General features: G+C 36.3%; 2 protein-coding genes and 1 non-coding gene across 11 annotated transcripts in view; 2 read left to right on the plus strand and 1 right to left on the minus strand.

The window, feature by feature from the left end:
* The window catches only part of LOC100175783 (sushi, von Willebrand factor type A, EGF and pentraxin domain-containing protein 1-like), a 34,288-nt gene extending 26,833 nt beyond the window's left edge, over positions 1-7,455 (plus strand). For all 8 annotated transcript variants that reach the window (XM_026837381.1, XM_026837409.1, XM_026837408.1 and 5 more), the window contains 32 exons: positions 6-100; positions 159-335; positions 613-694; positions 756-850; positions 927-1,054; positions 1,163-1,293; positions 1,352-1,528; positions 1,689-1,865; positions 1,932-2,114; positions 2,203-2,297; positions 2,364-2,463; positions 2,642-2,740; positions 2,823-2,900; positions 2,963-3,139; positions 3,249-3,425; positions 3,594-3,773; positions 3,899-4,075; positions 4,148-4,268; positions 4,379-4,500; positions 4,586-4,755; positions 4,828-5,046; positions 5,103-5,162; positions 5,230-5,310; positions 5,616-5,672; positions 5,776-5,793; positions 6,070-6,123; positions 6,201-6,272; positions 6,345-6,453; positions 6,527-6,651; positions 6,706-6,778; positions 6,833-6,919; positions 6,977-7,455. In XM_026837381.1, coding sequence (XP_026693182.1) covers positions 6-100; positions 159-335; positions 613-694; positions 756-850; positions 927-1,054; positions 1,163-1,293; positions 1,352-1,528; positions 1,689-1,865; positions 1,932-2,114; positions 2,203-2,297; positions 2,364-2,463; positions 2,642-2,740; positions 2,823-2,900; positions 2,963-3,139; positions 3,249-3,425; positions 3,594-3,773; positions 3,899-4,075; positions 4,148-4,268; positions 4,379-4,500; positions 4,586-4,755; positions 4,828-5,046; positions 5,103-5,162; positions 5,230-5,310; positions 5,616-5,672; positions 5,776-5,793; positions 6,070-6,123; positions 6,201-6,272; positions 6,345-6,453; positions 6,527-6,651; positions 6,706-6,778; positions 6,833-6,919; positions 6,977-7,083 — 3,803 coding nt within the window. In that variant the 3' untranslated portion in view covers positions 7,084-7,455. The remainder of the gene's footprint in view (positions 1-5; positions 101-158; positions 336-612; positions 695-755; positions 851-926; positions 1,055-1,162; positions 1,294-1,351; positions 1,529-1,688; positions 1,866-1,931; positions 2,115-2,202; positions 2,298-2,363; positions 2,464-2,641; positions 2,741-2,822; positions 2,901-2,962; positions 3,140-3,248; positions 3,426-3,593; positions 3,774-3,898; positions 4,076-4,147; positions 4,269-4,378; positions 4,501-4,585; positions 4,756-4,827; positions 5,047-5,102; positions 5,163-5,229; positions 5,311-5,615; positions 5,673-5,775; positions 5,794-6,069; positions 6,124-6,200; positions 6,273-6,344; positions 6,454-6,526; positions 6,652-6,705; positions 6,779-6,832; positions 6,920-6,976) is intronic.
* A 969-nt stretch (positions 7,456-8,424) lies between these two features.
* On the plus strand, positions 8,425-8,477 carry mir4047 (microRNA 4047). Its single transcript, NR_034440.1, has one exon. It is a non-coding gene; the product is annotated as a microRNA 4047 (primary transcript).
* Positions 8,478-10,720: 2,243 nt separating this feature from the next.
* Positions 10,721-14,345, minus strand: part of LOC100179712 (trimethylguanosine synthase) — an 8,128-nt gene continuing 4,503 nt past the window's right edge. For both annotated transcript variants that reach the window (XM_026837421.1, XM_009863930.3), the window contains exons 12-16: positions 14,018-14,197; positions 13,364-13,495; positions 12,490-12,634; positions 12,069-12,216; positions 10,721-11,274 (exon numbers count right to left, since the gene is read on the minus strand). In XM_026837421.1, the coding sequence (XP_026693222.1) occupies positions 11,032-11,274; positions 12,069-12,216; positions 12,490-12,634; positions 13,364-13,495; positions 14,018-14,197 (848 nt within the window). In that variant the 3' untranslated portion in view covers positions 10,721-11,031. The remainder of the gene's footprint in view (positions 11,275-12,068; positions 12,217-12,489; positions 12,635-13,363; positions 13,496-14,017; positions 14,198-14,345) is intronic.

Genomic DNA, 14,345 nt, shown 5'->3' on the forward strand with positions numbered 1-14,345 from the left:
TTCAGCTGGTACTTGTCATGAACTAACAGCACCTTTGAATGGAAAGATGACTTGTGTAAGCAGTAATCTATTCGAATCAGACTGTATCTTCCAATGTAATGTAAGTTTCAATTTACATTTAAAAACCTGAAGTACAAATCTGACCGTCTTTTCTCTAGGTTGGGTATGATTTGATTGGTTCGTCAGTACGCACCTGTCAGTCCAGCCACATGTGGTCAGGTATTGATACATCGTGTGTTGTAATGAAATGTGGAATACTTCATCAACCATCACATGGTTCAATTACTTGTGATTCTTCTGATCACTACAATTCAACTTGCACGATCCGGTGCAATGTTAGTATCACCATAAGTATATTATTTATTAAAATATAAGCAAATTGAGAGCTTTTGGCCCGCCTATTCCAAATATTTTAGATGGGGTAATATTGGCGTGCAATGATACCTGTAATTTAGGCCAAAACTGTCTGGCTAGGCATATTAACCTAGTATGCCTACATAAACCCAGTGTAATAAAAAAAACTTCACAACTTAGTTTTAAGTTTCTCATACTTGAACTATCAAATTAAATCCCCCAACACTATATCTCAATCTTTGAAAATATTTATAAAAGGATGGATACAGTTTGAGTGGAAGTTCGGTTCGTACGTGTGGCGCAAACCATGCATGGTCGGGATCTGAAACTCTTTGCCAATGTAAGTAAACTTGATTAGAATGTCACAAATATTCGCATATTAACCCCTAACTTGTTTTTAGCTGTAACTTGCCCATCACTTCCCTCACCCAGCCACGGTAGAAAGAAATGTACAGATGGTAACAACTTTGAATCTGCCTGCAGATTTATTTGTGATGTAAGGAAACAGTACAAAATATTTAAGCCATATTATGATATTTCCATCAGTTTAATCTTAAATTCATCACATCCAGGTCGGGCATGATGTAGTCGGTACAAGGGTACGCACGTGTCAAGTTGATGGAACATGGTCCGGTCAAACCGTTACATGTCGTATTGTGACATGCTCAACACTCGAAGTCCCACAGTATGGAAAAAAACGGTTGGTCTAATTACTTTGTATTTATCATCTGATTTGTTTCTATTAAACAATGTTGCGTTATTCATCAAAGATCGACCCGCTTATTCACGATTAACATTAACTTAACAGGTGCGAAGATGGTGAGAATTTTGAGTCAAGATGTCGATTCTCTTGTGATATCGGGTACACACTACGTGGTAGTAAAGCAAGGGTATGCCAAGAAGATGGGACATGGACTGGAATGTCTGCTTCTTGTAGAAGTAAGACGATTGTTTTTTTATTCCATGCACAGGATTAACATATTATTTTTCTATCCAGTGGTCCGGTGTGGAAAAACAAAACGGATCCGGTATGGAACTGTCAACTGCTCAGCTGCGGACCATTACAACTCAGTATGTAGATATGAATGTAAAACTGGTTTTGATTTAATTGGAAACCCGACAAGAGTATGTCAGGATGATCGACAATGGAGTGCTGCTGTACCTACTTGTCAACGTAAGCTGTGTGTTGTTTCCTAGGTTCTCTTGGACAAATTGCTTTAATGCTTTATAAATTGGATGTGAACAGTTACACATGCCTAGTTTATGTGGAAAAACACTTGAATTAAAAGACGGTCAAGCATATATAGTAATAAATCATATTAATCATGCTATAGGTTCAAGGTGTGGGTTACTTGATACACCTGTTCATGGATCGATGCGATGTACAAATGAAGATTTCTTCTCATCTCAGTGCGAATTTGAATGTGACCAATCTTATAGACTCATTGGGAGTCCTTTGAGGATTTGTAAACCTGACCGAAGCTGGTCCGCAAGACAACCAACCTGCCAACGTAAGTATATTTAATATGTTAGTGTACGAGAAGATAATATTAAAAATTATTTGGGCTTTATTTCAGTGATAACTTGCGAGAATCTATTACCACCGGCCCATAGTAGACTGGAATGCACAGACGGATTCAATTTTGGTTCAATTTGTTCTTTGGTTGCTGATAGTGGCTTTGAAGTGGTTGGAACAGAAAGCCGAGTTTGTGGGGGTGAAGACACAAAACTCGACTGGAAGCAGCCTTTGAGTATTAGAGGTAGATTGATAAAGTGGTTAACATTGTGATCATTATACAGATAAAAAACACAACTTGTAGAATAGAAAATTATATGTTTTTTTTTCAGCACGTGACTGCCTTCCACTGAATGCACCTGAACATGGAACTATTGCATGCAACAAACAATATTATTATGATTCTGAATGTCGGTTCACTTGTGACGTAAGTACATCAATTTTGTAGTTAAGAAAATTTAGTTAAAAAAGCTAATTCAATGATATTATGCAGATTGGTTATGAGTTGCTGGGTTCAGTGTCTCGGCGTTGCACTGCAAGTGGATCACAACTATCTGTCTTAGGGTGGACGGGAACACAGACATCATGCCAAGGTATGAAACTAACTTATAATGTGATGCTCATTCGTTGATTTTTGTGTGCCGGATAACCCATAGTTACACCACCTGTGTTTCAATATGCACCATGTGTGTAGTAGGTAATAACCTCTAGCTGGATTGCTACATTTTGTTTGACTTCTATGTAGGTATTTAAATTCCACCTTTTTTCCAGTAATCCGGTGCACAGGCATCTTACAGCCAGATAATGGAGCTGTTAGTTGCAACAATGAAAATATTTTCAACTCAGTTTGTCGAGTTTCTTGTTCTGAAGGTTAGTTCACATCAATGTATTTGTTGCTTACAAAGTAATACGCGTAAATCTGTGGTAATATTTATGCATTTACTTTTTGTAGGATATCACCTTGTTGGATCCCCGGTGAGAATCTGCGAAGACAGTGGAGAGTTTACTGGTGTGGCCGGTGTTTGCAATCGTAAGATGATTGTTTATTTATATGATTTGATAGGGTAGAGGATAAATACAAGTTTGTTTCAGGTATAACATGTGGTGAACTGCCTGGAATTGACAACGGTTCGATACGATGTGTTGGTGGAAATGGCTTCCGAGCATCATGCGTTTATGTGTGTAACAACGGTTACAATCTCGTTGGAAGCGACTCCAGAAAATGTACAGCAAACGGAGAATGGACAAACATTGCCCCAGTGTGCACACGTAAGTTGCAAGACTTTTTATTGTGTACACTTTCTACATCAAACATATAATTTTTATATTCCCAAAACCTTTTTCGAAATTTAACATCAATTGCTTATTTTAATTTTAGCGATATCTTGTCGTCCACTCCGAAATCCAGCATTTGGTAACACGACATGTACTGACAATAACAGATATGACAGCAGTTGTTCAGTAACTTGCAATGACTGTTATGAAGTGGTGGGATCACCTATTCGTACATGCAGGCGAGATGGTGCATGGTCTGGTGATGCTGCTTTATGTCAAGGTACTTCAAAACATGTTTCTACTTTGATTAGGCAGTTAGAAATGTTGCATCTTTCCACTGACCTTACTCAGTTGAGTTTGTAGTAATGAATACTATTCTATGTCCTAAAATATGCTTTCTTCTATTTGCAAATAAAATATTAAAACATATGCTCTTTGCACCATCTAGTGACTACTTGCGTCCCATTGCGAGCTCCACGTAACGGCGCCATGGATTGTGACGAAAGTATAAACGAGTGTGGCACGACATGTACCTTCACATGCAGAAAAGGATATACATTAAGTGGGGATGCACGTAGAACGTGTGGTAAAGATATGCGCTGGACTGGCGTCGCGGCTGAGTGCTTACGTGAGTAATTTTAGCATTAAAATTGTCGCATTTATTTATGTTGCAATAATTGTCAATCTAAAATTGACCGATTTTTTAGGATTCGGTAAGCTCTTTTTTTACCTATTTGTTTAATTTTGTTACAGGAGCAACATGTCCGCCATTGGGTGTAAGCCTCAGCTTGACTTACACCTGCACGAATGGTTCGAACGTTGGTAGCAACTGTACCTTCCAATGCGACGAAGATGCTACGCTCCTTGGCTCCACCTACCGAGTTTGTTTAAATGATGGTACATGGAGCAGATCGAATCCAGTCTGCAGGGGTGGGAACGCTTTTACATTAATTAACTTTCGTGTTACTTGTACTTTGCGTTACATTTAATATTTATATACAGCGTGTAAAACTGCTGTCACCGACGTCATATTTATTGTGGATGGAAGTTGGTCGGTTGGGGAAATTAATTTCAGGAAAGCCAAAGATTTTCTCAAAGCTTTGGTTGAACCGTTCGAAGTCGGGTAAGGTTTTCTTTGCCATACTTATTATTGAACATATTTTCTTTTCACCAAAAAACTTGAAAAGAACAAAAAAGCTATTTGTATATTTACAAGTATGGTTTTCGCTACAGCTGGGATAACAGCAGATTTGCCGTGGTTCAATATTCAGATGATCCAAGGACAGAATTTTTGATGAACGAACATTTCACAGTCACCGATGTCTTAAACGCCATTGATGCTATACCTTATAAAGGTTGGTATTTCTGCAAATTGCTTGGTTCTATTAATTTACAGTCTTTACCAAAATAGGTGATATAATGTTCCCTTCTAATAAACAGGTGGAAACACAAACACCGGCAAAGCGTTGGCGTTCAGTCTCTACACAGCATTGTCACCAGCAAATGGAGCAAGGCCCTATGTTAACAAGGTAGCATTGGTCCTCACTGATGGAAGAAGTCAAGATGAAGTTGGAAACCCCGCACGCGAACTTAGGCAGGCTGGGGTTAAGGTGGGCAACAGTTTATTATTCTCTTTAACGAATCTTTTATAAATATTTTGTAATATAAAAATAAAATTTCAGGTCTTAACCGTTGGCGTGGGTGACGCGGATAAGAACGAGTTAAAGTCGATTGCCAGTCCTCCTTATGATAGCTCGGTGTACCATGTGAGCGATTATGATTCAATAAGTGAGATCAAAGCTCACCTTGCAGCAAAGCTTTGTGAAGGAGAAGTTCTCAGGGATAATCGATGCGGTTGCCCTGCTGGTCCTCCAGGACTTCCTGGTCAAAACGGACGCCCGGTTAGTAAACTCGTGTAATTTTTGTTAACCCCTTTATAACGATATTACATCCACAGGGACAACCGGGTGTCTCCATCAAAGGTGATAAGGGAGAAGCCTTCAGTGTCGTTCACGTGGTATGTGAAAAGAAAATAATAAGATGTTCTGCTTGCGATTATCATAATGCAAATATTTTTTTTATAGAATTATGAAAGGCAGCGAATTACAGCCAGAAACGGTGATGGTTCGGTTGTAAACCTTGATATTCCATCAGAATTAAACCCGGTATGTATGGAGATGCGTGTTGTTAAACGATTTCGGGTGTCTTCATTATTGTTGATCCTTAAAAAAATAGTCTTTATTTCCTACAAAGTTACATAATGCGGTAACGTGTAAGCGGGTACGGGGTGTATGAAATACGGCACTGAGGTATTACAACTGTCGTTTCCCCATCACGCGAGGATAAGTTTCTGTCATTTGTTAATTCAATCTTTATCTTTCTTGAAGCAATAAACGAAAAAATTGATTTTATATCTTTTCAAATAAACCATTTCGTTTTTTATTATAAACTTTTACATTTAAATATTTAGAGTAGCAGTAATGACGGAAGACGATTCTTTGCTGTTCCTGGCCCGCCTGGTCCGAAGGTAAATACAATACTTAAAATAACTGATACGCAGTGATTTGATCTAAAACTAAATTTATTTTTTCTTTGCATGAATTGTGTGTTCTCCTATTACTGAAACACAGGGCGAAGCAGGTTTACCGGTAAGTTCTATTTTAAATTAACAAAGGTAGTTTTTCACTTTGTTAACTTTTCTAGTACACTGATTAAATGTATAATAAGGTGGGGTAAGATGAGACACCTTTTCATTTAAATTTCTCGTCCCATTTGGTAGTAAACAGAGAACAGTCAAATAATTATAAACTCGCAGCTTTACGGTCCAATAAACCGTCGGTTTAAAACTCAATCGGCTAATTTGATATTATGTGCTAGAAATGTCCCATCTTACCCAATGTGTATTAATACGATTTTTTATTAAGGGACAAGATGGGTCGCCTGGAAACCCTGGTACGAAAGGCACTGCTGGATCAAAGGTGAGATGAGATATTTCAACAATATTATCCAATCTATCGTATGAGAAAATATTTAAACAATATCCACATTTTTGCAGGGATTGGTAGGAGCAGTTGGTCCACCTGGTTTAAAGGGAGATGATGGAAGTAACGGTTTGGATGGAACTCCGGTACGTCTACTTCAGTCGTTAACTAATATTCCGATGTTCAACAATTTACAGTTTGTTATTTGTTGATAACAGGGAACGGCAGGTCGGCCTGGTCCACCTGGATCACCTGGCTCACTCTCACAAACCGAGAAAACTGAAATGTTGAGGCAAACACAAAACATTGCACGATCAATCTCCCAGCGTAAGTTTATTGTAACTACACCTAATACACATTGGTGATTTTCTCTTTGTAACATACTTTCCACTCTTAACAGGGGAGGCACAGCGAACGGTGTTCAACTTGTATCGTACAGGAACTACGTCATCGTCACGTGACCAGAGATCTGTAGTACGAGGACCGCCTGGTCCACCAGGTAAACCTGGACCACGAGGACCTCCCGTAAGTTCATTCCGTTACGCTTAAGTTACTGTTTTGAACAATCATTTTTTGTAGGGGTTTGAAGGTCCTTCTGGTATAAATGGGTCGCCAGGAATGCCTGGATTACAAGGAATTCATGGCCTTAAAGGTATTTTTAAACTAGTTTGTTTAGTATCAAATTATTACGTGACTTTTTATACAGGTGACTTGGGCGATAAAGGAGAAAGGGGTCCGCCGGGTATAGGAGTTGCTGGTCCCCCTGGAACACCCGGGCTACCAGGTCCAAGAGGTAAACCAACATTATTACAGCATGTTGTCCCATAGTAATTGCTTTTAATATGCGAAGGTATCCGTGGCAAGAAGGGAATTGGTAAGCCTGGTAAACGAGGTCCACGAGGAAGACCTGGTAAAACAATTTATAAGAAACGTCCTGCTTCAACTGGTTTAAACTAATATTTCACGTTTAGTATCTCAATGAAACATCATCTTGCCAGTTTTGTTGCTTTTTAAACTAAATTAGAAACAGAATTTCAAGCGTTATTCAGTTCGAAACAGTATAGTTTGCATTATTTATCATTGGAACCTTTGTGTTTACACCATCCAGCAGCAAACCCAGTACTAAACGTGTTTTATTCTAGTTTGTCTTTTGTTGCTCGAACTTAATTCAAAAGTCCCACTTTGCCGCCTATTTTCGTATGTGTTTCTTTTATTAATATACACAAACGTGCTTTCTCATTCTCTCTATTCGTTCCATTTAACAGTTATATGTACAGTGTTCGCAACAGCTCAATAAAATGCCTTTGTGCTTTTTTGTACAAAAACGTCTGTAAAATGTTTTAAAATAATGAAAATTATTGTTTATAGTCTGCGTCAGTGTGTATAATATGGAAGACGATATGGGAACCTGATGTTGTATAATTCAAACAATGTATGTTCCTGAAATGTAATGTTACGTAACAGACTACCATGTAATATTGTAACTGTTTAACGCGAAGCGGAATTTTACCTGCCTGCCCACAATGCAATTAGAGCGTACCACGTGGAGGGCATTTTGCAAGCCTGTGCAAGTTTCCATGTTTGCTCAGCTAATTACCAAGTCCTCGCTGTGTAATCGCTGATAAGATGTCGTTGTACTGCAGTGAGTACTTTGCACTGAACCGCTTGCCTTATCGACACAACACCATTCAGAAACAAACCGTACCAGGAAGACTCGTCGCTTAACCCAAATCGAAGCCGGCAATTCGCTTTTGGCCAATATTGACACGCGTTGTTTGCAAACACAGCGTCCAGTGCGTTCGATCGTTTAGTTTAATGATTGCACGAACTTAGTTAAATAGATGACTCAGTTGCCTTGTAACTCTTATAACCACCAAGAAAGCTTGGTCGGTGGTATCGACTTCAGGAGCGCCGGGGCAACAGCTTCGCAGAACACCTGCTGGAAAAAGATGGATTGCAGAATAATAATGGGGTAACAAATTAAAAAATAGCTTAAAACGTTCATCGCATCCCAATTAGTCAATAATCGAAGATTATGTTGTTACGATATTTTTGTTTATCCATTATACTTTTACATAGGCTATTGGTCGCAAAATATTCATACTGTTAAAGGTAAAATAGGTCTTGAAATTACGTGGCTATTTATAACATAATGAAAGAGAGGGAAAGGTAATATTAATTTTACTGTAACAGTCTTGTAATAGAGCATAATATGCAACTCAGAGCTGTACTATTTCTAGGACTATACGTTTCTGTGACGTAATTTCACCCGCATGTATCACACAGATGAACACGCATCCAGACACTCAGAAACACGATTTGTCGACACAATTGTGTATCTGAGTGTTTCTCTGTGTGATTCACCGAAAGCAACGATCGCTAAACATATAGTCTACTAATTAAATAATTCACAATTAACTTTTAATAAGTTCTAAAACCTAATTACACACGAAGTGAATAAGTAAACTGAGTACTCTTCGATACAAATTTATTTTAAATAACAGTTTGCCCATGACCGCAGATTCCAGCACGTAGGCTACCTTATGTACAAATGAACGTGTGGCACTATACACCTATGCAATGTAACTTGACTATGCACACAAAGTAGCAACTCTCAGATAGATCACAAACACCTCATTATTTCACAAGAATCACCACATGTTCACCAACGACTAAATATTTTGTCTTTTTACTTAAATTACTCTGGCTGATTATGCGTAAGATGTTTAACAAACGTTTCTTGTTCACTCTTTCCGTGTACGGATATTTGCTTATGGCGTTGTCTGCGCAAAAGTTGAGGAGGCGATCAGTGAAATTGGAATCAATAATAAAGATATTATATAACGAAGTTTGTTAATGTATAACATGTGTTTTATTGACCATGTTAGTTTTAAAGTTGCAATTTACAGTTTCGATTTCGAAATTCTTTTAAAATATAGAATATTTGAAATGCATAGTAGGTGGGGTAAGACGGGACACCTTTACACATGATATCCAAATATCCAGATCGTGTTAACAATTAACTAACGGTAGATGGGAGTCGTGAGGATACTGTTTTAAAAGCTTTGAATGTTTTTGCTTACTACCAAATGGGACGAGAAAATATAATGAAAAGGTGTCCCATCTTCCTCCACCATATACTATATATAGTTTTTGGAATCCCTATTTTCGGTCCACTACTTTTACAAATAAATTGTAATTTTAAATCTCACTAAACATTCGTTTGCAGATAGATGATCCCCCGATTTCTACACATATGAGAAAAACAGTTTACACACTTGTAATTTAAAGTTTAAACAAACTTTTATAGCTCATTAAATAGCATTATTGGTTTGCTGGTAATTTACAATTGTGGTTGGGCGGAAAATTAGAACCCTTTTGAATGAAACCATCGATTTATATTAATATTCAGTCATTAATTGACAACAAGTGAAATAAATATTGTAGGGTGGGGAAAGATGGGACACTTTTTCTTTTCATCTTCTCGTCCCACTTGGTGGTAAACAAAGAATATTCTTAGAATCATAAAACTATATTCTCCATAGACAGTTGTTAATTGTTCAAAACACGATCAGGATATTTGGATACCATGTGCTAAAAGTGTCCCAATCTATTGTAGGCCTATATTTTAAAACACACAAAGAGTTTTTTCGCGAGTCGACCACATGGTGCTATTTTAGTGATTCATAAACCAGCACCTCACTATTACATTGCACTTTTCATGAAACAAAATCCCTAAATTTGGTACTATAATACTTTTTTTCGAAAAAATCTAACAAAACTCGATGTAAGGTGAAAAACAGAGAAACGAAATATATAGTAGGGTCTGGGGGGATTGGGCACCTTTTTATTTGATTTTCTTATCCCGTTTGGTAGTAAACAAAGAACATTTAAAATTATAAAACTGTATCATCACGACTCCCATATACACCGTCGTTAATTGTTTAAACTACTATCACGGTATTTATATATTATGTGCTAAAGGTGTCCCATCTTTCTCACCCTACTATACTATTGAATGGTGATTTCGTTGATGGTATAAGCAATCCTTCAGTGGATTTCGTGGTCGTTTGAATGTTATGTAACATCTGTTGCGCAACCAAACGGCGATAGTTACGTAGCCTACCTAATGTCATTGCACCTTCGATCACGACTTGTTTGCTGCATATGATTACATTCGCAAATAAGCAAACTGCACTTGATACGACAATTATCGATTTTAATCAATTCCTTAAACAAATTAACCGGAGCATTGCCATTGTTCGCGGCTGCACTTTGCCCAGTTACGTGAGGCAAACGTGGCGAAGGTCGAGCTGCATTGCAAACAACTGCGTTCTTATCGCATAAGTGACGGACAAACAAGACGTCGATAAGTCAACTGGTTAATTGTTAACTTACTTGTTTACTCAATGGGTTTAGTCGGTTTCCCAGGATTTACGACTTGGTCGGTAAATTCTTGCGTAATCCAGTTTCAACATGCGACACATCGAGGGCAAGCCCGCTTTGCCCGAATCATGATCAAGTTACGACTAGCTTCATTTCACCAAACTCTCCAAACAAATCTCGTGAAATAATTGACACAATAAAAGTCAAATAATAAATAAACTAATTCAAATATTTAAGTTTTCATGCGTAATATAATAACGACAAAGTACTTTAGGATATATGATCAGATGAATGCGTGTAGTATTTATGGCACAATCAATTTGTTCACAAACTCATGCGAAATGCAGTTTAATAAAAAAAAAAAAAAACTATAATTATTCCATTGTTCGAATATTTTTGAAACAGATTTATTTTATGTTTGTAACATAAACTTGTTTGCAAATCCAATTTCAATGAGTAAAATAATGCACAACAACCATACATTTAGTGCTGGGCCTACAACACATGATATTTAGCCCATTATTCATCATCACATGATAAGCTAGAATTTTGATAAGTCACAGAATCTTGAATCTCAAAGTCAGCAGCATAACCGGTGTCATCAAGCATGTTCAACTGATTGTTTGTATCCTTGAACAACTGGTTGCCCTTACCCCATTCTATAAGTTCTTTACCATAGTAAGCTGTGATAGTAACTATCTTGTTATTCAACATGTTCTGCTCCAATTCCACTTGATTTCCAGGTCCGGCCAAGCAAACTAACTGTAAGTTTGTATCCAAGGTTAGTTTGACTAAAACCTTATATATATAATATATGGCAATCTTGTAGCCACAGTTAATAGAAATGCTGAAAAATTAACTTAAACTTAGGAATTTTTTAGGCATATTTAACAATGTATTTAAACGTTATGTTTTGTTAACCAGAGACAATTAGTTACCTAAGATTGCTACAGCATTAGCCTGCTCCCAATATGAGTTTGTTTTTTACTGGTTAAGACACTTGTTTTCTAAGTTAACCTATTGGACCAAGTAGTCATGAGTGGGTTATCTTTATTGACAGTTATACGAAATATCCGGCGTCGCGTGCCGTGACAAAATGGTTAGCGTGCCTGCCTGTAACCCAGAGGTAATGGGTTCAAGGCTCATCACTGCTACCATTGTGGTCTTATGTGTCCTTGGGAAAGACACTTGATGGCAACTGCTCCAACTCAGTGGTCGCTAATATGGGTTGTCCAAGGTATCAGCCGTACATAAAAAAAGAAAAAAATCACCCACTTAGTAACATACAGGGTAACTCATAGGCTGGCAAAAGGTGCAGGAAAACACCAGTGTTATAATGACTGTCATTTTGTTTTCCAGCCTTACAGGGATAAAGTAAGTTTCATTTATTCATTCAAATAATTCACAAACATCAAGTTATAGTTACGTGCTTGTAACCAGGCACAAGATTCACTGTATAACACCTGTGTTATAACTCTATTGTCAAGTGACATAATACAGATAATTTAGAAACAAAAAAAGTATAAACAGAATAAATTAAAATAACTTCATTTTACCTCATCAACATTTGAGTTTCTAGGAAGAAAGAATGCAATATTGTCTGATATATTTTTAGCAAGTGTAAATGCCTTGGTACCAAAATCTCCCATCTCAGCAATGCTGTAAGTTTCACAGTTTGTGTATTCTGGACCTCCCCATGGAGGACTGTATAAAGATCAGAGAATAAATAATTTAAAATCTAATTAAAAAAAACCTAAAAATACTCCCGATTTCATTGAAGACCTTGTAAAAATTTTTATTTATTTTTTAAAAATAAGTGTGCTATATCAAACTGTCTCTGCACATACTAATCGTTGGTATAAGCAAAATCTTATAAGCTTTTCTGTCAAATGTACTTGCGCTCTATTCAGGTGGCCCTCATTAGTTTTAAAATGTTACCCGGGCAAACTTAAACAGTTAACTAATCCAAGCACACACCTTAAAAATACGATATCTGCTTTAAGAGTTGGAGCTATGTCAAAGAAACTGCCACAGATGAAATCGATTCTGTCTTCCACTCCATATATTGCTGCATTGTGTTTGGCATTCTCCAGTTTTACAGGATCAATATCAATTGCCAGCACTGCAAAAAATAAAAATCAGAGAAATAATTAATAGTTTTTTCGTCTGTACCACCATAATTTAATACTTGTATTGCCTGAATACAACATGTGATAGTTTATTATTTTGCATATATTTTTTTGCACAATAAACTTTAATATAAATAAGATATTGAAAAGTGTTTATGTATGTTTGCGGATAATCTTTCATTATTGAATATTTCTGAAACGAATATGTAAACAAAAACTTTGTAAACTTGATCGGTATCTAAAAGCATCTAAAAGTTATTAAATATTTGTATCAAAATAAACAACTTAAACAAGCACAAAAAACTTTCGAATTATAAATTTTAAGCCCCTACTAATTGTTGTGGGAACAATATGGATTGAGTTTAGCAAAGAAGTTGGTAAATTTCAAATAAAATCAAGTTTAAGAGGATACACTGAAAAATAACTACACTACAAAAATTATGTAACAATTTCAATTTGGTATATAGTGTAATCGGGGTAGGGCAATTTCTTCAACCCAGTGGTCTTTAGACTTGAGTTGTCTAATTTGTAAAACATACATTAAAAACAGATCAACTATACCGACTGTCGATGCCCCATCTTGCCAGAAATAATAAGTTACATTCATTCAATCATATTGTCGCTACTAAGATACTCCTGAATTTCTTGTACATATCGAACAGTGTTCATGTTAAAATTATACTAAAACTTGTTTCTCACACAACCAGTTAATAAATGCTTACCCTTTTCACAAGTAAAAGCAAACTGGATCGCGTTTCCACCCGAGCCACAGAATGCATCAACTATGACATCACAACGACATCTTTCCGCAATATGTTCGGCAATCTTCTCTGGTGTCACAGAATACCAAGATTCTGATGAAATAAAGAATACAAAATATGTTATATAAGCATTATTGTTGTAGTAGCATGGATTCTCTGGTTTAAAACAAGTTTTTTTTACGAATTCTCTAAATATTTATATTTGTAGAATAATAAAGATTAACTTCATGCCAATTTTAAAAAATGGGTAGAATAAATAAAGGTAATACAAGTGTTGCACAACTTGCACTTAAACAAGATATCAAGTAGTTTAGAAAGCACAAGTTTTATTATTGGCATCAACAAGTTGATTTATCCACTTTCTTAAATTTAAATTTCTTCGGCATGAAAGAAGAAATGATAATTGTATAAAACAGGTGTTAAGTTTCACACACCTCGCGGCTGCTTATGAGGTACCACGTATGTGGGAGTAATTATTTTGGGGGGATTGTTTCATTTTTAAATGCATATTCAACAAATAATACAACTCATAGTAATAAGTTCATCCAATGACCAATACCATGTTTTTTTATTAAAGTTACAGACACTTAACTTATGGAAGTAAATAAAAGTTACCCCTGTCAAGTTTAATGCCTTCATCAAACCTAGAGAATAATTTATAACGTTGGACCCAGTATTTCTTAAGTGACGCGTCATTCTCAATTTCCTCTGGGAGATTTCTTTTTTTTGATTTCTTCTTCCTTTTCTTTTTGTGTTTGTTTGTTGTTGTAGGAAGACTGCTTTGGTTTAAACTTTCTACAAGGGACATAAATAATTTGAATTTAAATCTTTTCCTATAGGTAAAGTTTTTCTAAAAAATAAAAGAAAATTGGGTTTCAAAATTAAACTTAATATATATATCAGATAATTGATCTTTCAACTTTTATACCTTTAATAAATTGTT

This window comes from Ciona intestinalis, chromosome 1, assembly GCF_000224145.3.
Source record: "Ciona intestinalis chromosome 1, KH, whole genome shotgun sequence".
NCBI classification, from domain to species: Eukaryota; Metazoa; Chordata; class Ascidiacea; order Phlebobranchia; family Cionidae; genus Ciona; species Ciona intestinalis.